The sequence below is a fragment of the Plutella xylostella genome, chromosome 11 (genome assembly GCF_932276165.1).
Source record: "Plutella xylostella chromosome 11, ilPluXylo3.1, whole genome shotgun sequence".
Taxonomy (NCBI): Eukaryota; Metazoa; Arthropoda; class Insecta; order Lepidoptera; family Plutellidae; genus Plutella; species Plutella xylostella.
In genome coordinates this window covers 1726715-1749367 of record NC_063991.1, presented here as the reverse complement: position 1 = coordinate 1749367, position 22653 = coordinate 1726715, and the positions used below count along the sequence as shown (strand labels likewise).

The window sequence follows — 22653 nt, the reverse complement described above, 5'->3', positions numbered from 1 at the left end:
GGAGATTATGTAGATACAAATACACAAACACTGCCATAAACAAGCCATTGTAGGAAAACCTCTGCATGGGGAGTGTGAGTTTTTACACCGTTCGAGAAACGGCGAGCAAACGTGAATTTATATGGCACGGGAGAGGCGCCACCTGGCGGTAAGTAGCTGCACTAGCTCCGCGCCATACAAAATGGAGTCGATTTTCACTGCTCGATCGGTTAAACAAAACCTACACTTGGCCCTCTGTAATATTTAGGTACAAATACACACACTATTTATAAACAATTCATTGTAGGACAGTAGCCTTTTGGAGGTCTATTGCCATAAACTCCACGCTTGGCAGGCGGGTTGAAGATATCACACAACACAAATACAAGTTATAAATATAGACTGCAAAAATATTATTTGCTTTTTCTCCTATCTTACCGACATACGCGACTATTTGTAAGGGAATTTCCAACTTGTGTATGTAGATACTTATGTATAGATAATGAAGAAAGGTATCAACAGATATTACTACTATCAGTTATACAGGGTGTTGCAATTGTGGTATAGTAAGCAGGAAGGAGGTGACTCAGTGGGTTATCCAAAATCACTTATTTATTTATTTATAAACACTATATTGCACGAAGGAACAAACTTATGATCCGCGATTTTTTAAATTTACGACGAGTAATGTTTGGTTCTCAATAAAAGCTTAGTTTCACGGACTTTACTATACCTATGCAACAGAATATATTATACTTTCGCAAATTTCCAAAAGTCGTTCAGATTGACCCCTAAGTCACCACCGTTCCGGCTACCATACTTATCATTTTTGTAACACCCTGTAGTTATTTATTTATTTACAGCCTATCACATGACATACATGTAAGCCTTCGACCTTTGCCATATATTTGAAGGGCATTATTTACACTGTTTCTAAGGAAAAACTAGTGATATTATTATCTTTCTAGATATTTTATCTAATGTTTCGGCGAAAAATGATTTTGCCAATTATTTAGTGTGATAAAATCTATGTACACACGTGTTATAGGTACTTATCGTTAATGTTCCGGTGTAGCTTTTATAATAATCACCGGAGGATAAATAATGAATCATCATCATCATCAGCCGGTTTATAGTCTACAGCTGGAAATAGGCCTCGCAAGGAGAGCCACAATACTATGTCCTTAATTATCACCGTAGCGTATGGTAAACAATGAATCATCATCATCATCAGCCCGTGATCGTTTACTACTGGACATATGTCAGCCTCTACGGCTATCTGACCCTTTTTATCCCGGCCTTACCACCAGAGATGTGCTATGCTATGTTGCTGTCAGATGTTTTCAAGCTGCCCGAAGACTCTGACTAGGCTTAACGACTGCTGCCGAAACAGCAACCGAGATTCACTGCTTCTGCTATTTACTAACCCTCTTCTGTTTTTCGCAGGGATGTACACGATGCGAGTGTTGGACGGAGGGGCGGCGTCGCACCATCATGCTCCACCGCATAATCACACGCATATGATGATGACCAGCGCAGGTTAGTACTGTTTCTGTCTCTCTATCTCTCTCTCACACACTTCAATTGGTTTCCGTTGTGGTATCTGGGACAGATAGCCATAATAGTCTTTTTTGTGGGTTTATATAGAGCGGTCAGCTGATATATATCTACACAGATACATGGATTGATAAATGTTGTATAAACACAACAAAAACATTAAATTTAACACCCTAGAACCGAAAACAGGTAGTTTCTTTAAACAAAAATCCGTCCCGGGCAGGGATTGAATCCGGGACGATCAAGAAAATAATAAAATACCAAAACTATATTAGGTATAATGACCTCCGTTGACCTACTGAATCATTAGTTTGCAGTCATAACACTTACGATTTCTTATACAGGGTGGGAATTTTATCAGTTGACGACGCGGAGGAGGGTCCATGTAACGGACATACTTGCAGAGCTATGTCTGTTAAAAATAATCCAAAATCGTATATTCACACAGAAAATAAATTATAATTAGATCATTGAGATATTTATGAATAGGTCGTGTGAATAAAAAAAATGTGTACTTCTGCTCAGGATGTCAGATATATTGGCCCGCCCTTGATTAGTTCACTGATAATAGTTCACCCTGTATTATTATATCAGTAAGTATGGGAAAATCCCGACAGAGGAAGATGATTTATAGAATTCATTTACTTCTGACACAGTTTCAATGCAGTAAATTTATACAAAGTGCAAAGTTAAGTTAATGTTAGGTAATTAATTTGTTCTTTAAAGATTAAAATACTAATTATTGTTTCTTAATAAAGACTAGAACTTAGCTAGCGTTTGTCATCATGGTGAAAAGATAAGCTAGACAGATTAGTGGTCAGACCAGCCACCGTATTTTGTAACTTTTTGAAAGTTAGCAACCGGTGATAATTGGTATCAACTTAGAGACTTATTAACCGAAAACACCAAAAATCTTAGTGAAAGAAATATGCAAGCCTACCAATATATCCTTACATTCATCCTAACTAATATTATAAATGCGAAAGTAACTGTGTCTGTCTGTCTGTCTGTTACTCTTTCACGCCAAAACTACTGAACGGATTTGAATGAAATTTGGTACACATACGGTCTAGCTAGACCCTGGGAAAGAACATAGGCTACTTTTTATCCCGGAATTCCCACGGGAAAACTTTTTAAGGCGAAGCGAAGCGCGCGGGAACAGCTAGTTCAACATAAACGTTTGTGAAATCAGATAAGTCAGTAAAAAGTTATTAATTAATAATGCTCTAAGTTGTCACTTGTCAGCCATTTTATACCAACCAACCCCACTCGGAGTTACATAATACGGGGGCAGGGTGCGCTAGAAGTATTTAAGGTACAGTTAATTGCTACCGTTGAGACCACGATAAGGCAACGTAGTGTAGGACGCTAGACAGGATGACGACTTGCGTTAGGAGGCTGGCAATCATTGGATGCGGAAAGATATAAATCGCATCCAATCCAGTGGCGTGTTTTAAGGCAGGCCTGCGACCAGCAGTGGATTGCTATAAGCTTATGGTGATGATGATGATACCTCGAGGAGGCTCCTTTCATGAACCTCGATAAATATAGCCATCTCTTTCCCACACAGAGCGCGATTCGGCCTCGGATAGTGCCGTCTCATCGATAAAATGAAAGTCTTAGCTAACACGGGGCACAATTAAGACGTGACAAGTTTTGCATCGCGCTCACCCACATCGCGCAGCCTCAAGAGCGAACGCGATGGAGAAATTTTTCACGTCTTATTGCGCCCCATGCTAGCGCTTCTGGTAGTGATTGATATAAGCAATAAGACCGCCTTTCTGTACAGTTTTATCTATAAGTTGTTAATCTGTTTTCTTGGTGTACCGAGTGAAGTAATATCTATTTATCTTTTCCCCCACAGAGCGTGACTCGGCGTCCGATAGCGCCGTCTCATCGATGGGCTCAGAGCGGGTTCCCTCTCTGTCGGACGGCGAGTGGTGCGACGCGGGCAGCGACTCCGCCGTCGACTACCACAGGTGGGTGTCTACACATGTAGGCCTAGCATGGGGCGCAAGACGCACGTGACAAAAAAAACTGTTGCGCTAGCTCTCAAAGCCGCGCGATGTTAGTGAGCGCGACGGAAGATTTTAGTCCCGTCTTGACTAGCAGTGCTAGGTTAGCAAGATGTCTGCTAAAATAAATAAATTAAATTCATTTATTTCAGATAACTTGATCCATATTCAGTACATGTCATAAAATTCAAGATATAGGTATGTGGCTCCAGCGCAAACAGTTTGAATCTGAGACTCATGGGTAGAAGTTATTATCGATACAGACAAGTATCATAGGTATAGGTTTCACAGATTGTACAGTCGGTGGTAAAAAAACCTGACCCCTCAGAAGTGGTGCGACGCGACGCAGACAGCGATAAGTTACTTTTATTCAAAGAAATTAACACAGCTACTGTTAACCATTGGAAATATCTAGTCATATCTACAGTCATTAATAGTTGTCTTGTCTGTTTGTCCGTAGCTCCAAGTTCCGTCCGTATGACGGCGCGTACGGCAGAGACCGCGCCGCCGGCTCGCACCCGCAGAAGAAGCACCACATGTTCGGGAAACGATGCTTCCAGGTAACACTCTACCTATTTACCTAGTAGATAATGTATTAAAAATAAACTCAGCTCGCAATAGAGTTCAAGACATGGGGTGATAGTCTTTACGCTTGGAAAGCGGGTTCTAGATTATTTTATTTATTTTATTTATTATAAATTACACAAAGTTACATTTTATATAAAAAGACAGTTACAGTGTGACAAAAACCAGTTTAGGTTTGACCGCACACCGACATTCGCACGGCTTCACTCATTGTATCCGTACATTGGTCTTAAAATACTTAAAGATAAGGCTTACATTCTAACACATTATAAAAAATAACATCGAATCCGTGTTGTTCTATGATAAATAACATGCAAGAGTAGTTGTTTGTGTAGACACACTAGGTGATTATTTTAAATAAAGTTACAATCACACATACATTTAATATCTACCAATATAATAAATAAATAAATAAATAAATAAATGTGAAAAAAAAAAAAAAAAATCCTAGAAGAAATATACATACCTAGCAATTATATGTTAGCCATTGGGTGTAGCAATTAGACTATTATGAATTTTATGTATAAAGTAACTTTAAACTGAATTTACGGGGTCTTACTGAGAAGTCTTGTAGATTTGTCTCGTTCCGTAGGTAGATTCCCTACGCCCGATGGATTTTTGTGCATCAATGCATGTCTGTCTACTATATACCACAAGTCATAAGTAATTATACTTAAACTTACCCCCCCAGGACCAACAACAGACCCCGAACCTGGAACCTCTGACGCCGGCGCCGCGAGCGCACAGCGTCATCAAGTACGAGTGCAACGAACAGGCTTACGCGCATAATGATAGCTCCATGCATTTACATAACGGTTAGTTATTTGGATAAATAATGAAAAGCTATGTAAACGCCATCTAGCGACAAATAGCGGAACTAACTCAAATAGATGTCGCTCGCGCATTGCGTCAAAAAATTCTGAGATATCCACATTTCGTTGGCGGCCTATTTGTCTTTTTGATAACGAATCTAATAATGAAATTGATATAACCTGCCAAAAGCCCTTACATCTATCATTTTGCCTAAACAATGTACCTATGGACTTATCTCTGAAATAAATGCTTTATTATCATAAACAAAAACCACAGCCAACGCCATCTACCCCCCTTAACGGAACTAACTCCTCCCCCACCTTGCAGAGTTCACGCCGTGCCTCCAGCCGGCCTCCTCGCACCCGCACATGACGCTATATTTATGGCTATAAAATAATGACCCTACACTAAATAATTAAACTGCATTACAAACAAATCCATAATCAATGCTATCTACCCACTAAATTAACTCGCACCTCACCCTGCAAAGGTTATCTGGTAGAGAATGCTTTAAGCAATAAGGCGGCCCAAGTTGTATTTTTGTAAAATGGTGCAAAATAAACACTATTCTATTCTATTCTTACAGAGTTCACGCCGCGCCTACAGCCGGCGTCGTCCCACCCGCACATGACGCCGCTGCAGCCGCCGCTCGACCTCAACTCGGCGCACTCCTCGCACTCGCTACTGCAGGTATGTGCCGTCTCGCTCTGCAGGGCTAGCACGGGAGGCAAGACGTGACAAAAGTTCTCCGTCGCGGTCGCTCTTGAGGCTGTGCTTTGTTAATTGCGCCACGTGCTTTGTCTTCTGTGCGATGCTATATGTAGAAAAGTGAGATATAGTGCCATCTAGTGGTTTTTTTGTGAGAAACTTTGGTCACGTGGGACCATTTACTATTGCAAACTATTTGATGATACCTTCAATGATACCCTCTTTTTGACTTACTTTTACAAGTCCTGTAAATAAAATAAAATATATTCTTAAACTATCCTTTTCTCCACAGTCCAACATGCCAAGCCCGACGCCGCACAGATTCGTATACGGGACCCCCGAGCGGGTGAGACACAACCACACGTACAGCGCGCACGAGCTGCCGCCCGCCGTCAGCGACAAGCGAGGTGAGTTGCGAGGTGAGATGCGGGTGAGATTGTGGAGATTGTTGTGAAGTTATGAAAATTACTGCACACTGGAAGCTTTGTGGATTCCTAATCCAACCACCACCGGCTACCCTACCTGTCTAATATCTCCAATGGAGTTAAACATCTGTCAGACCCATACAAGGTTCCTTATTTTACTGATAAGTTATGCCACTTATGGATCGTTGATTGCTTATGTTCGCCGGTGGTGGTCCGGTTTACCGAAACAGTCATATTTTTTCTGCTTACTTGTCCGGTCTATTACTTTATTTTATGATGATTTTAAACAACGAACACATAATATAATATACTCTTAAAAGCTGCCTTTTTTCAATGTTCTACGTCTACCTACAGTTATAAATTCTTCATTTGTCAGGCAAGCCCGTTTTCATTGCCATATTATTTGTTCTAGTTTGTGATCAGCTTTTTTAGCGTTTATGTAAATAAATAACTAACCATTTCCTCATTTCCCCCCACAGTGCGTCGCATGACAGACGGCAGCATATCGGACGGCGGCTCCACCACGAGCCAGCACATGTCGAGAGACGAGAAGCGGGCCAAGGCGCTAGGTATGAGTACGTTGTATACTGTTACTGGTTAGGTTTTTGATGAAAAAAAGAAGATTTTTTTTGCCTAAAACATTATTTTTATAAAGAGGGTAAACCCAATGGCAATTCAAAGGTTTTAGGCAAAACATACTACAGCTAGATACTAGTGGGTTCGAAACTAAATTTTTCGCCACGCATTATATTCTTATGGACCAGTCGACCCTTATCATATTATATAAAAGTATACCTCACTCGGCCCAAATCATAAAACTGACTGGGACGAGCACTATAATTTTTCAAGAAGGGTCAATTCAAAGGTTTTAGGCAAAACATACTACAGCTAGATACTAGTGGGTTCGAAACTAAATTTTTCGCCACGCATTATATTCTTATGGACCAGTCGACCCTTATCATATTATATAAAAGTATACCTCACTCGGCCCAAATCATAAAACTGACTGGGACGAGCACTATAATTTTTCAAGAAGGGTCAACTCGGCCTTGGTCTGAGTCAGTAGAGAACGACTTGACGCCTAACCCATCTAAAGTGACCCTCCTCTTTTCCGTATCTAAACAAACCCTCACTCTAACCTACATCTCCCCTCTCCAGGTATACCCCTAGAAGTCCAGGACATCATCAACCTGCCGATGGACGAGTTCAACGAGCGGCTCTCGAAGCACGACCTCAGCGAGGCGCAGTTGTCTCTGATCCGGGATATTAGGAGACGGGGGAAGAATAAGGTAAGGAATTGAATTGATTGCCCCGCACGCGGTCATACGTATGGCAGAATACAAATTAGGAATATGCACGCGAGGTGCGGAAAAATGGCGGCCAACCCGCGTGCGTGATGAAATCCGCATGCTGAATAAACAGCCTCTATCCATAGTGTTGAACAGTAATCGAAAAGGAAATATTTTTGGAAATTCTCAAAATTTTGATTCTCCATAGATATTTAGTTAGTGCCGTGCCTTTTTGGGATGGAGAATTGAATTTTTTCACTCATACTTGTTCAAAATGATCCTATATAGGCCTTCATTCGGCTTACTGTACCATTTTAGAAACACTTTAACGTAAAGCCATTATCTATTGTGTTATCCAAAGTACATTATTTTTTATTCACCACTTGAATGTCAGTCACTACTCCTCAGATTATTAGTTTTTACAACATCTCTCCTCATAACTAACCCCACTTTCCCCCGCCAGGTGGCAGCACAAAACTGCCGCAAGCGCAAGCTCGACCAGATCACCTCGCTAGCTGATGAAGTACGCACAGTCCGAGACAGGAAGATACATACCCAGAGAGACCACCAGCATCTGATAGCTGAGAGACAGAGGGTGAAAGAGACCTTTGCGCAGCTTTACCGACACGTGTTTCAGGTTAGCACTGTTTTACCGACACGATTTTTAAGTTAGTTTTAATGAGGCAGTGGTTTACCGACACGTTTTTGTCTAGAGCGACTTTACCGATGCATTATTGAGGTTAGTTTTCATTATTTTATGAAATTACAATAAGATCCATGTAAGACGAACATAAGACATGTTGACGGCGGCGTGATATGACGTAAATCTATGCAAGATAAGCATTTGTTTCTACAAATTATCGCCACAATAAGCAACCAAAGCTATAGTAAGTAAAGACAAGTGTAGAGGAAGATACACACGCAGAGGGACCACCAGCACCTAATAGCGGAGAGAAAGAGGATCAAGGAGACGTTTGCACAGCTTTACTGACACGTGTTTCAGTTTAGTTTTTGTTGGGCACTGTTTTACCAACACATTTTCAGATTGGTTGAGAACTGCTTTATCGACACGTTTTTAGTTTAGTTTTTCTGGGGCACTGTTTTACCGATACGTTTTGCTTTAGTTGTTTGTTAAGAGTGACTTTACCGACACATTTTAGAGGTTAGGTTACTTGTTTTAATAAATTTAAATGCACTTTTATGTCCCCAATGATCTGCTACGCCTTATACTGCTCGGCCTCTATATTATGTCTATTGTGACAAGGACGCGATCCAAATCTTCAAAACATTCGTTGATAAATACAACTTCCGTCAACAGCCGTCATTTAGGCCACAAAAAAATATCATAGAATAACAAGTACAGTAGTAGTTATTCTATGATAATACTACACTTGTATAATAGCAATACTAACACTAACATTCCTTTACCCACAGAACCTCCGCGACTCTGCGGGGCGCCCCCTATCCTCCAGCCAGTACTCGCTGCAACAAGCCGCCGACGGCAATGTCGTGCTTGTGCCCAAGATGCCGCACCACACAGGTACACACTAGCGCCATCTGGCTATGAAGTAGTGTTGGAGATTGGCGATAGATGGCAGTAAAGTGAAATAGTTTATAAGTGGCGCCACGTAGCTACGAAGTAGAGTTGGAGATTGGCGCTAGATGGCAGTAAAGCGGAATAGTTTACTAGTGGCGCCATGTAGCTACGAAGCAGTGCTGAAGATTGCCGTTAGGTGGCAGTAAAGCGGAATAGTGTACTAGTGGCGCCACCTAGCTACTAATTAGTCGAGAAAACTGCTGCTAGATGGTAGTGAAGCCACCTAGCTACGAATTCGTGTTTCACGTATAACATCTATTCCCGTTTCCACTGTATGTAGCAGTTTATTCCCTCCTATATCATTGTTTTATGACTAAATACATAACACGTTCACAAATAATTTTTATCTTACCTTAAAAAATACGGGCGATAAGAGAAAGGGCAGTAATGCACCTTTGTATATTCCAAGTGACTGCATTTTATATTAATTTCAATTCAGATTCACTAACAATTTTAATATTTCATCCGCAGATCAGCTGATGAACCGCACTTCCGACGATGAAATGGACAGGAAACCCAAAAGCTACGACCAGTGACATCCACCCAACTATTTCTATTCGAGATGGTAACACCACGGATATAAATAAACTTGTACAAACTTATTTACGTGTGATATGCGAATATGACTGTTATTTTTGTCCTGTCAAGGCTCAAAATGCCTTTACACATTTGTCTGTTCAACGTGTCGTTTTGTTTTTGTTCATTATCATTCATTTTTGTCGATAGTGGCGCCAACAGCCATCTTGCGGCGTTGTGCGGAACTAAAAATATTTTCTTTCTTTATCTGGCAATGAGGTTATAAGCTATTCCAATAGCAATGTTTTTCTTGCTTGGATACCATTTCCTGTAATTCTAGAATGCTTGGAAAGATAGCTTTGGCCTTTGGCAATTTTACACGCCATTTTATTTAAGATCACACTTTATGTCTAGTTTTAAATAAAGTGGAGTGGAATTTACTGTACTTTTTAAGGAATGGTTGTGGTTTGACTATTGATGTTGTTAAACCTAAATCATTTCTGGGCCGCCTCATAACAGTTTTGACCTTGAGTCTATTATAAATATTAGTTACGTATGAATAGTTCTATCTAACAGAATAAATTTATAGGTATCTTGTTGATTGTATGTGTGCTCTCGCAAAATTATCATCTCGAAATTGAAGAAGTTAAAAAAAACAATAAAAAATGTGATATTAAAGCAAAATTCCATTTTTAATTCGTAGTTTTGATTTAGAACAAATTGTTTGAATGGTGTCTCTGTTTTTTTGCCAGTAATTGTAATTTTATGCCGTCTATGTGAAAGGCCATGTCGTGGCAAGGATCATTGGAAAATGTTACAGTGCAGTGCTAGATAATTAGGTCAATTATAGTTTATGTGTTTTGGATAATTATTTGGCACACATTGTATAGATACAATGAGAAGACGTTTTCACTAAATTAAAGAAAACACTATGCAGATTTTCATGCTATTAGCGTTTAAAACACTTCTGACAGTTAATAGATACTGGCGCCCTCTTTCTTTTGAAAAATGATCCTTGTGGCAATATAAAGGCACGCTTTTTTACTAATCTGTGACTGAGTATGTATAACCCATAGATTTAATATAAAAATCGATGCCCTGCATCGATATTGCAATAAAAATAAATCGTAGATTCGATTTTTAAAGTTTACTTTGTATAGTGTTTCTTGTAAGTTTTTATTTATGTATATTATTATTATAAATAGGTTATGTTTATACTACGAATAGTTTGTTAGATCTAGATGTGCTATTTTGTAAAGAAAATATATCTAGGAATTTATTTTAAAATACCGTTTCTGGATTTGAGTACAAAATGAAGTTTAAATGTACCTACTTGTGTTTAAATTAAGAAATACACAGAGATAGGAATTCAAAAGATCTTTTATTCATTTTTGATTCCTGAAAAAAAAAAGAATATAAAAAATATGTTTGTCCCAATTGCAATATATACTATATTTACCTCTAAAGTGTGAAATCTTTATGTCTCAAAAAATCATTTACTTTGGTGCATAATTATTTAAAAGCAGCTATGGCAGAGTATGCTTATGTATAAATATTTATTTTATCTAAATTAGAGGTACATTATGTAAAACTAAAAGGCGTAGGGTTCAGCATTTTCGTATGTTTTTCTTCTTATGTGAATTAATTTTACCAACAAGGTTTTGGAGGTTTTTTAATTTGGTTAACATGTTGAGTAGAAATCACGAATCTTAGCGTGGGACGCCTTTCTAGTCCACCGGACCACTTAGACAGATAGCCGATAGTGGTTGGATGAGAAAGTCCGAGGACAGAGTGTTGTGGCGCTCCTATAAAGATGCCTGTATGTAAAATGGAATTAAATCACATCAGTTTCTAAAATCTCCTAAATCCTTAGGTAGAAAGGCTGTGGGTATAGGCTTGCTTTTATGCAATCACTTTTTTTTACATAAAAATGTATACAACAGGGTTTACTTATACTATGATGAATTGGTATATCTGAAAGCAAAATCTAAATTATATAAACCATAGTAGTAATAGTTTTTCAAGCATAAACAGCTGGTTTAGGTTTTTTTTCTCAAGTTTTTTCATAAAACCAGGCGTTGCTTTTCCTGTAATATATTATTACGTTAAATTAGTTTTCTTTTTTACTGTAATAACTTAAAAAGTAAAGTATAGGTAACATAGATCTAAGTCTTAATAATAAAAAAATATGTGAAAGTCTCGAATACATTTTTATTTGCCTTCCTTTTAGAGTTAAAATACAAATTACAGGTATTTACTTAAAAAGTTATGAAGAATACAGAAAAATAATAAGTTTTAGCTTGTCGTTCTAAATATTTTTTTACCACAATCCTAAGTACACAAATAAGATGCTATTTAAAGTTATTACAAAATACTAATTTCTGGTTGGTTGTCCAGTATGCCACAGATGACCTAGCTCTGATAGAACGCAGGTGATCGTTCTACTACATTTAAATAAAGTTTTATCTTATCAAATCATGACATTTTTGGTTAATTGATGATTTATGAATTTTATGATCAATCATGATTAGGTATCAGGTACATATTTTTTGTCTTATGCGTTACCTACCTACGACTATCATTTAAGTTCACCTATTAACTCTAATTGAAAATGAGGGGTCTGATAAGTTTGGCATCTCTATCTGCGGGTGATATGTGAATCATTATCATCATCAGCTTATAACACCTATAACAGTACTAGTACTGCAGCCTATACTGCTGAATGAAGGCTTTCCCAAAACACGCCACTGGATGCGATCTACAGCTTTCCGTGAATATATCTACATAATCTCTCAAAGGGTAGATTATATTACCTCCCTATCTATTTAATTAGGTACACCATTACCTAAACCTGAAATACCTAAACAATTATTATGATGTTATGTTGGGGTCCACCTACCCGCACTAGGCCAGCGTGGTGGACTAGGCCTAGACTCTAGACCCTTACTTCATTGGAAGGAGACTCGTGCCCCAGCAGTGGGGACGTGATGATTATTATTTAAAATAAATGGATTGTAGGTTGTAACGCCAGCATTCGAATCCAGGACCTCTCGAATGGAAATTAAGGGTAGGTATTCGATACGAAAACACAGCTTTAACCTACACCTTATCACATAAGTCATTTTTAAGATATCTGTTAATATTTAATCCAAATCGGATAATTATTCAGCGCAGTATCAGTTGAAACATGGCTGTGCTTGGATTTGTTGTGGTTTTAGGCCTTTTGGCTGCGTGTTCAGGTAATTACATTGTTTATCTATTATCAATTGAATACCTAAACAAATTTTCACTGTGGGTATTAATGAAAGGTAGTTGTCAATCATTTCACCATCATCATCATCATCAGCCTGAAATCGTTTCTCCAATGATAAACATACTACGGCTAAGCAATTCCATTTAATTTAAAATGTTTTCTGTTCTAATTCCGGGGCAAAAGAAGCCTCTAAGTAATAATAGTTATGTTAATCCAGATGACCAGCTTCCTGCACACCGAATTTCATCAAAATCCGTTTACTTTACTAATATATATATATATATACTTTACTAATAGTTTTTGCATGAAAGAGTAACATACCTACTTACACACATAGTAACATACACAAAGAGTAACATACCTATGTAAGTACTACACATAAACTTATAATATACCTACGACGACCGACTGGAGCAGTGGTTAGTGACCCTGACAGCGATGCTATTGGTCCCGGGTTCGATAGTCTTCGACCGATCGTTATTTGTACTTGGGTCTTGGGTGTTAATATGTATCTATCTATGTATACATCTGTGTAGATATAGCAGCTGACCGATATCACAGGCTCTGCCTACCTTGGGGTCAGATGGCCGAGTTTAAGATGTCCCCACATGTATATTATATGACTGTGATTGACCTTCCCTAGCGCTGCCGGCTGACCCGATCCTGCGCAAGTTGGACCCGGGCCTCCGCTACCAGTATGTAGAAGCTGATGATGGAGAGCTAAGTCTTCAGGACATGTGGATGAGTGTGAGTGACCTGAAGGAGGCCGCGCGGTACGACCCGGACCGACAGAACATCTACCATTTGTTTACCAGGTAAGTTGCTGGTTAACCTGCAGGTAACCTGCAGGTACCTATAGTATATGTAGAAGTAGGGTAGGTATTTTTAGAATGTTCTGAGAGAAAACTCTCTTTTGTGTGCGAATGGAGTGCAAGGGAATCCCTCCCAAAGTGCTACAAAGAACAGAATAATGTCACCATCATCAGCTGGTAATCGTTTGCCTACTACTGGGCTAGTAGCACAAGACGCATTTAAGACGACACATAAGTTTTGCGTCGAGCTCACTCACATCGCGCAGTGGACGTATGTCTTTCAAGGAGCGCCACAACACTTTGTCCTCTGGTCCTCTGTATAATAAGTTACTCTATGGTCCTCAGTCTTCTTCAGCCAGTCACTCTACTGCCGGCTACTGTCTAAACTTTATCTGTTCGTTATCTCTCGTAACTCTTGTCGCGTACCTACCCCATCAGTTTTTCTAGGTCAAGTCTCAAGAAATTCCGTAGAATAAAAACACCTTCCTCCTCAGAGACAACCCGACAGTCAGCCAGCCCCTGCTCCACGGCAGTGACGGTCTGCTCGGCATCACCAACTACAACTCGCGGCGCCGCACCATCATCCTGGTGCATGGCTGGAGAAGTGGCATGACTTCAGACTTCATCACCTCGCTGGTCCCTGGTTAGTACACCTATCTAGTTATTACTCGTAACTACCTATCCCATCATCACCACCTCGCTTGTCATAGAAAGTTTAACCTCGGTTTAGTCATAGAAACGACTCTAGATGAGAGAGAAAGTGAGAGTGAAAGCATGCATGACTTCAGACTTCATCACCGCTCTGGTCCCTGGTAAGTAAACCTATGTAGTTACTACCTATCTCCTCATCAGGCAATAAACTCAAAGGTTAAGTAAAACTTTCGGCCAAATAGTCAGCTAGATTGAAGATGAGAGTGAAAGATGGCGAAGCTTTAGGTCCATAGGTGAAAGTATTTGGTTTTAAGTGTAGTTCGATGGTCTGTCGTTCGCTTTTTCTTTGGTCCAGGGCGGAATTTATACTAAATCACTAAACAGAACCATTAATATCATCAGCTAACCATCCACTGCTAGATCGGTAACTAAGGAGCGCCACAACCTTCTAGTGTACTCACTCACCCTACCTACTGAGGACAAGTTCCTACATTAATAAGCACCTACCGTGATTGTTTAGTGTTTATATGTTAATTTATGTTTATTTTATTTAATCTATGCTTACGATATAAGTAAGTAAAAAGATAACGTACCTTTGCCTCGCGTTGAGTATTAAAATAATATGTGATAAGTTCAGCTAATTATTATCAAAAACAGGTGTCCTGATAAAAAAAATGTAAGTACTTCAGAATGGCACCTGACAACTTAATATTTTGGGTAGATAATAATTGCTAGCCTACCTATTTATCAATTGTTTTATTTACCCCGATTGCTTGTAGTTAATTAAGAAATATATAGTTAGTAGATACTAAGTTAGGTAGGTACTTAGTTTTAATTAAAACAGTAATCCATTTGATTAATAAACGTAGGCCCGCCCACCCACACGGATCGCTTAAAGTAGTAAACTACAGGCTTCTATACCTACTTACACGAAACTTATTTCACTATGTAGTCGCAGCTATGGCAGTACCGCGGGCCTAACGTCTACAGAGTGTTGCAAAAAGGGTACGACTCAGGGAGGACTCCCTGATCAATTTTTGTTGTACGGGTTTTGCAAATTGACGAAAAACAATAGCTTTAGGCTAAGTACCTATACTTACCCTTTTTACAAGAACATGTATAAGTATACTAAGTTAATGGACTGTTGATGATTATATGATGATGATGATGACGATGCTTGCAGCGTTCCTGCGCGCCGAGGACGTGAACCTGATCGTGCTGGACTGGAACGCGGGCGCCGGCAGCATCAACTACGCCACCGCCGTCACTAACACCATCACTTGCGGTAAGCACTTTTCTCACTTACTAACTGTCCCACAGGACACGATTTCACATTACGCGGAAGCACCTACAGTACAAGGTACCGATCCAGAAGAACAATCATGAGAATAATTTAATTCAAAGTAACATAGCTTAAGTTTCACTTTAAACCTTTATTATTGATGGTAGGTAAGTGTACTTACCCGTTTTGGTTGAAATTAATAGTGTGTTACAAAAGTGGTAGATTATAGTTAGGAAGCCGGAAAAGACACAGCGGTTGTCATCTTGAACCACTATTGGAAATCCGGCTTTCTGTATATCACATTTGCAACACCCGGTACCGTAAGCCCTGGCTGTGGGTCTAGCCTGAGTCTAGCCGCTATGTGCATTGCATGCTACATGTCTCGGAGGACGTGAACCTGATCGTGCTGGACTGGAACGCGGGCGCCGGCAGCATCAACTACGCCACCGCCGTCGCCAACACCATCACTTGCGGTAAGCCATTTCCTTGCTTACTAAAGCACTGAATTCTAATTTCTATATGGCTAATTAGGGCTGTAACGTCCTTTAATTCTGGATGGGCGAGCCGTAAGTATTTTATTGTTTATAGGTACAGACCCAATTTTATTACTAGGTACTATATAATTCTATGGAGGAGAGAATAAGATTACTTCCCGTTGGCAAGTATAGCAAGTTCAGAGTTAGTGCCATAAAGAAATTTTAGCACTATGACCGCTATTAGAATTGATCGTGCCACGCGAAGTACACTAATATAATTCCACCCTGTTGTGAGAAAAAAGGGTATTATAAGCACTTAGGGTAAATCGTGGCGTGTTTTGAAACTATACAAGGCCAGAACGCACCCATAGTGTACTAGCACTGTATAGTTTCAAGTGAAAAAAAATATTATTATTTGAAAATATACGCGATTTGTGCGTACTAATCGCGTATATTTTCAAGTTGAGATTTACTGAATCGTTCTTGAAAATATACATTGCTATTACGCACATTGCTTGATTGGCGAACGTGTCGCATATAATTTATACCTACATGCTGATTCTGGTTTACTTAACTATTTCGGTACATGTAGTATGACTACAATTTACTTGTTCTGCTTGTCATACCTACAGAATGTTAATAAATAAAGATGAACAAGCTCTAATTTGATTGATAAATTGATATTTATAGCAATCGTACTTACAAGTAAGAATACTAATATCTTATTATTTATATGAATTAAGAGTAATACCTACTACACTCACGAGAAATGAAAAAGTTCCAGTGACGATACCTCCTGAACGGAAAAGACTTGCTTAATGACGCCATCGGCAATAGTACATTTAACAGCGCATCAAAATATTATTATAACCAACTAAAAACGTAAATTTTGATCAAATTCTCTATTAAATGTTTTAAAATTGGCGTCATTTGGTGTTGACATTTTGCAACTTGGACTTATTGTGAGTGTATTACCCTATAGACCTATTAGAGACATATTTTTCATCAAATTTCGGAGAGCCTACCCTGTCTATCTTTGGGTATTAAATATAAAAACCTACTACCTGGTAACTAATCACGTATAGTTTCAAGTGCTCGCGTTGCCGCTTGGCACTTGAAAATATACACGATTAGTACGCAGTGGTAACTGCTACAGTATATTTTCAAGCCATAATTTTGGCCCAACTTACTTGAAAATATACGCGATTAGTGCGTAATGGCCTTGTATACTTTCAAGTAAATCATGTCACCATTTTAATTTGAAACTATACGTGAGCAGTCCCACCCTCTGCGTTCTGGCCTTGTATAGTTTCAAAACACGCTAAATCGTGGTATAACTGGCATGTGTCAGTAACTGGCACTTTGACTATAAAACTAAATATATTAAGCTTTTGGATATAGTAAGACCATCTTTGATGTGTTTACAGCAATCTCCAATTATTCATTGATATTAAAGTTTAATTTTACGCCGCTAGGTGGGTATTTTCCGGCGCTGGAAATTATCTCAGTCAAAGCGGCGAAGATCGGCAAAAAAATGCACGTGCGTTAAGTTTTTCTTAAGGAGACACCAAAATTTGTATGGCCTGTTTTCGCGAAAATAAATAAGTTTTTGATAGTGTGACAATAACAAGGAAGTAGGGGAAGGTCTAAACAATATCATAATAGCCCGATTCACTGTGATTTTAGTTGCTTTTGAGTTATATTTGAGGGTGCTAGTTACTGAAATGTAATTTATATCTATGGACTAGGCCTAAAACCCTTCCTTCATTGGAAGGAGACCCGTGCCCCAGCAGTGGGGACGTAATGGGTCGTGATGAAGAATTTATATCTTCACTTAGTAACTGGCACCCCCCTGCCAGTTACTAATATTTTGGGTTTTGTGATTTTAAGCTATTTTATACCTTCTATCGACAGAAAATACGATTTAAAGTGCATTGTAAAAACCCCCAGTCTCTAGGCAGCTTTGTTTCAATAACTGGCACGGGGCTGCCAGTTACTAATCTGCATACATTTTTTTTACGCACCAATAACTGGCACTTACTGGTGTGGTAAACATTTTTTTCATGTTTCTTTTCAGAAAAATTACTAAAGTCAAGGCAATCTACAGTAGTCTGTAATTGTCCACAGCTGGACCTCTCACCAACAGTGACACTGCGCTCTGTTGAACTTGAGCGCCTTCAAAATTTCTGCATACGGTTCATATTTGGTCTACGCAAATATGACCACATATCCGAATATCGCAATAAACTCAAGTGGCTCCCAATTCGCCTTCGCCGGAATGCTCATATTCTCTCCTTACTCTACTCTGTGCTGTTCAATCCCTCAACTCCTGCGTACCTCAAAGAGCGTTTTATTTTTAAAAACCATCCAGACGACAGACCAATGAGATCCTCACAAATGCGTCTATTGAATTTCCCATCGCATACTACTGAGTTTTACAGCAACTCATTTACTGTTACTGCTATAAGACTGTGGAATGCATTACCACTAAATATCCGTTTTGCCAAGACAATTATAGCATTCAAAAATCAGGTAAAAGAACATTATCTTTCCTCAATCTTACAATAGTACCTAAGTATATATAATATAAATCTAGATAACTATTTCCTCTGCCTTTTTGTATATCTTGTATGTATGTATTTAAGTATTTATTATAAAAATTGTGAATGTTTACTACTATATTTGTACACCTTCCCACCTTATTCTTTAAGTCATTCCTCCACCCAAAGGTTGCCTGGAAGAGATCGCTTTTAGCGATAAGGCCGCCTATTGCTTTAACTCCACTGTATAAATTGTTATTTGTGTTATTTTTAGTCAATAAAGTAGTATTCTATTCTATTCTATTCTGTTCTCGACCTTCCTCATCCAGCCACTACCGGTCAGCTTTATAAGGTCGTTGGTCCAGCTGGCCCGAAGGTATCCGCCGCTACCCTTGCCTGTTCGTGGTCTCCACTCTAGAGCGCGTTTGCCCCACTGGTCATCGGTTCTTCGGCAACTATGGCCTGCCTAATGCCACTTGAGCATACAGAATTTAAGAGCTACTCTATATCGGTTACTCAAGTTCTCTTACGGATTACCTTATTTCTGATAATATGGTCCTTCAAAGAACCACCAATCTTTCCAATGCCCGCTGATCGATTTTGAATCGGTGGACCAGTCCAACCGTCAGTGTCCACGTCTATGATCCATACGTCATCACCAGTAAGACGCATTGACTGAAGACCTTTGCCTTCAGGCATTTATGTGAAAATTTGTCAAATCTTCCCTTATGCAGTCCAATCGAGTAATACATATTTTGTTTTATGCACCTTACAGCTTCGTTTTCGAAGTTCCTTCTGCCTAGTCGAATAGTCCAAGGTAGACATAATATACTGTTGCTGCATTAAGGCCGCTATGCATGTTACAACGAGGGAATTCCAGAACTGCCCAGGTCTAAATGGAATCAAAGGCTTTCTTATAGTCCTTGAAGAACTTGATAGAAACATGGTTCGTGATGACCTTATAAAACATCTTGAAAACATGACTTATAAACAAAATTGGTTAAAGAGCTTCTAAAGCTGTTTGGGGATAGTAATAGCTTTCAGAAGAACTGTACTAATTCTGTCTTTACCCAGAGCATGTGAAGCTGAAAGCCGTAAAAACCTTCAATTTCCGCAAGAAATTTCAGCTTAGAGGCAACTATACTACCGTCAGCAGTCTTCAACTTAGCCAGGTCACTTCTCCCAACCTGCTGAATGAATACATCAAGGTCCACAAGCATTTGCTTTCTTCATTTCTCGATTTGTTGCATTCATATGGACCCACGATTCGTCGCAGAAGTCGACCATTACAACGGTGATTTTGAGTCTTACCGGTACAGAACCTAGACAGGTAATTGTACATTACCTAATATTAATATCAAATATATAATTGATTTTAGAGTACTTATTGACCTAATTGCATGATTTTTTAAAAGGTGCCAGTTACTGAAACATCATGTGACAGTTACTAATTTTTACTGCCAGTTACTAGGTTTTTTGGGGGTAGTGGATATAAACTTCATTAAAATCGAATATTAATCATATATCTTTACCATTTATGCCTATAATTGTTCGTCATCTTATTGCCAGTAATTCAAGCCTACCAGTGCTTAAATCAGGCCAATACTTTATTTTTAATATATTTTTTTGTGTTGCTAGTCGCTTAAACTGCCAGTTACTAGTACTTTTACCCTACTTAACTTAGTAAGCCTCTGCAGTCTGCACCTCTGGAGCGCCATATATAACCAGCAGGTCTACATTGAACTGATTGCATACTCCATCTGTACTTACTCCAAATTATTTAGCAAAACCTCATCACCTAAAAATTGCCTAGAATATCAATTGATTGCATAGGTACTCCACCAATGGGTATGGTATACTCCGTATTATAATATAATAATGTATTGCCTAACGATAACCTCAATGTTTCCCACAGGTGAGAGCCTGGCCCGCTTCATCAGCTGGCTGAACGCAGCCACCGGAGCCTCTCCCTTCCAGTACCACCTGGTGGGACACTCGCTCGGCGCCCACCTCATCGGGGTAGCTGGCAGGAATCTGGGAGGACAACTGGCTTACCTTACTGGTGTGTGGTTTGACGGGGTTTAAGTTATATTTAGTGGTTTTAGCAATCATAAATGAATTAGCTGTGAACGAACACTTTCAATTCAGTATTATATAGGGGCATATTCATCATCAGACATCAAACACCCTTTGCAAGCCATTGTCTCTCCTAGCACAATCAAAATCATTCCTCTGGCTTCAGTAGTAAGTACCTACCTAGTAAACAACGGTCGACTGTCCAGTGGATTGGATTCTGGAAGGAATCCTTTTTCCTGTTCTTGGTTAAGGTTTATAGGGTATATTGCCCTATAGCCCTTAGAATCTGCAACCATATTTATGACAAGACCTCAGAAATCCCTGACAAGATCAATGCATATCCTTTTCCATAGTCGTATTAAGTAAAGTACTATTATATGTCCCTCTAACCCCGTAGGTCTGGAAGCGGCCCTGCCCGGCTTCATCACCAACGATGACAGATTCCGACCGGACGACGCTCGATACACCGAGGTTAGTACTCAGAGTGGAATTGTATTAGTGAATGTTGCGAAGGGGTTCATTAAGGGTGGTTCAATATGTGATTATCTTTACTTTCGGGATTTACTTGATATAGTTATGAGTATTGTGTAATCTGTGATCTCATCAAGGCTGAATCAACGTTAGAGCGATGCCACACGGGTGTTCTTCCTGCTTTGCGTTAGCGCTCTGAACAACATGCCACACAAAGCGTTGCTGTCCGTCACGTCAACGCAACACACATAAAGTGCTCGTGAGGCATCGCTCTTAGTAACCCTAGCCTAGCACCCTATGGCATTATGCTGAGCTGGAACTCTTTTCCCCAGGTGATCCACACCAACGCCGGCGTGCTGGGCTACCTGACGGAGCTGGGCCACGTGGACTTCTACCCCAACGGGGGCGTCAACATGCCCGGCTGCAGCTCGCAGGAGTGCGACCATGCCAGGTGAGGGGCGCTGAGGTTGTACTGGCTTCGGCTTGGAGGAGATTTTAGGAATATTTACAAGTAGCTTTTTCCGCTAGCTCCGCTTAGACTTAAAATGGTTTGCCGTGGTATTATCGCGAGCCTGCTATGTGTTAATCCAGCTAGTGTGTCATGTAAATACTTACAAAAAAAACTTTAACAAACATCCATATAGGTACTTTCATACTTTCTCGTTTGTTTCACTTTAAGTATCTATCAGATAGTTTTCACGAATGAAGATCTTAATAATATCGAAGATCTTATTGATACCTGCTTAAATAAAATTAATGAATGGAATAAAAAACGCCAAAATGCCTTGTTTGCTTGTTTCGTGGTCTCCACTATTTGTCTACCTCAACAGTTGTCATCTTTCCTTCAGGAACGACTTTCAAACCTTCATACGGAACCCCATATAACACATTTCCTCCTCCCGCAGGTCATACTTCTACCTAGCCGAATCCCTGACCACGGGAGGGTTCACGGGCACCCGCTGCGCGTCCTACGCCGGCGCGCTCACCGGCAACTGCCTGTTGTGGGGACGCCTGCAGATGGGCGGGCTCGTGCCTAAGACTGGGTAAGTAGCTTCGGATGGGAGTTGATACTCACCAGTATTTGGGGGTGTATGGAAGGCATCTCCTCCTTGTGAACTGGTCCTTGCACGCCTGCCGTACCCTCGGCAGTCAACGACAGACGCTAATATGACTGATCAATCCTTTCACCACGGTGTCAAAACCTATAGACTATGGGCTTTTTAGATACCTAGTAGATCTGAGCTACTCAGAGCGTGTCGGTGACCAGCACTAGAGGTGAAGTAGGGTCAATGTGTTGAAAGAATTAGCCATCAGTGAGATTTTATTCTGTCCCTGACTGCCCAGGGTGCTCCAGCCGTAAGAAACATTTGATACCCAAGTCACTCATGGTTGTTGCTTTCAAAGGGCTATCTAAGGGCTTACTGTAATCAACTTATGTCTTTGCAGGTCTTCCGGCATTTACTACCTGGAAACCAACGCTTCTCCTCCATTCTCCAAGGCTTGAGAAGATAAAATCAAACTGAAATATGAATACTGAATACTGGGTATGCCAGTAAAATAAACGCATATTTGTAAAAAATAAGTATAAAATCGTTTTATTTACAATTT

General features: G+C 39.7%; 2 protein-coding genes across 9 annotated transcripts in view; both read left to right on the top strand.

Moving 5' to 3' along the window:
- Positions 1 to 11684, top strand: part of LOC105398597 (segmentation protein cap'n'collar) — a 90663-nt gene extending 78979 nt beyond the window's left edge. For 4 of the 8 annotated variants that reach the window (XM_048624227.1, XM_048624223.1, XM_048624222.1 and 1 more), the window contains 11 exons: positions 1426 to 1518; positions 3401 to 3515; positions 4012 to 4111; positions 4828 to 4951; positions 5536 to 5639; positions 5950 to 6076; positions 6562 to 6657; positions 7241 to 7371; positions 7835 to 8008; positions 8806 to 8911; positions 9440 to 11684. In XM_048624227.1, coding sequence (XP_048480184.1) covers positions 1426 to 1518; positions 3401 to 3515; positions 4012 to 4111; positions 4828 to 4951; positions 5536 to 5639; positions 5950 to 6076; positions 6562 to 6657; positions 7241 to 7371; positions 7835 to 8008; positions 8806 to 8911; positions 9440 to 9504 — 1235 coding nt within the window. In that variant the 3' untranslated portion in view covers positions 9505 to 11684. The remainder of the gene's footprint in view (positions 1 to 1425; positions 1519 to 3400; positions 3516 to 4011; positions 4112 to 4827; positions 4952 to 5535; positions 5640 to 5949; positions 6077 to 6561; positions 6658 to 7240; positions 7372 to 7834; positions 8009 to 8805; positions 8912 to 9439) is intronic. The other 4 variants (XM_048624228.1, XM_048624224.1, XM_048624225.1 and 1 more) reach the window with 3 other exon arrangements.
- An 895-nt stretch (positions 11685 to 12579) lies between these two features.
- LOC105398546 (lipase member H-A) lies at positions 12580 to 22627 on the top strand. The gene is made up of 9 exons (XM_048624039.1): positions 12580 to 12723; positions 13381 to 13552; positions 14044 to 14192; positions 15384 to 15485; positions 20414 to 20560; positions 20972 to 21045; positions 21378 to 21496; positions 21951 to 22088; positions 22492 to 22627. Exons 1-9 carry the CDS (start codon positions 12672 to 12674, stop codon positions 22547 to 22549), a joined length of 1011 nt encoding a protein of 336 aa, XP_048479996.1. The 5' UTR covers positions 12580 to 12671; the 3' UTR covers positions 22550 to 22627.
- The last annotated feature ends 26 nt before the right edge of the window (positions 22628 to 22653 follow it).

Coding starts and splice junctions, on each gene's coding strand:
- LOC105398546 (XM_048624039.1), top strand. CDS start 12,672: ATGGCTGTGCTTGGATTTGTTGTGGTTTTAGGCCTTTTGGCTGCGTGT. Junction 12,724..13,380: donor CCTTTTGGCTGCGTGTTCAG/GTAATTACATTG, acceptor GACCTTCCCTAG/CGCTGCCGGCTGACCCGATC. Junction 15,486..20,413: donor CACTAACACCATCACTTGCG/GTAAGCACTTTT, acceptor TGTTTCCCACAG/GTGAGAGCCTGGCCCGCTTC.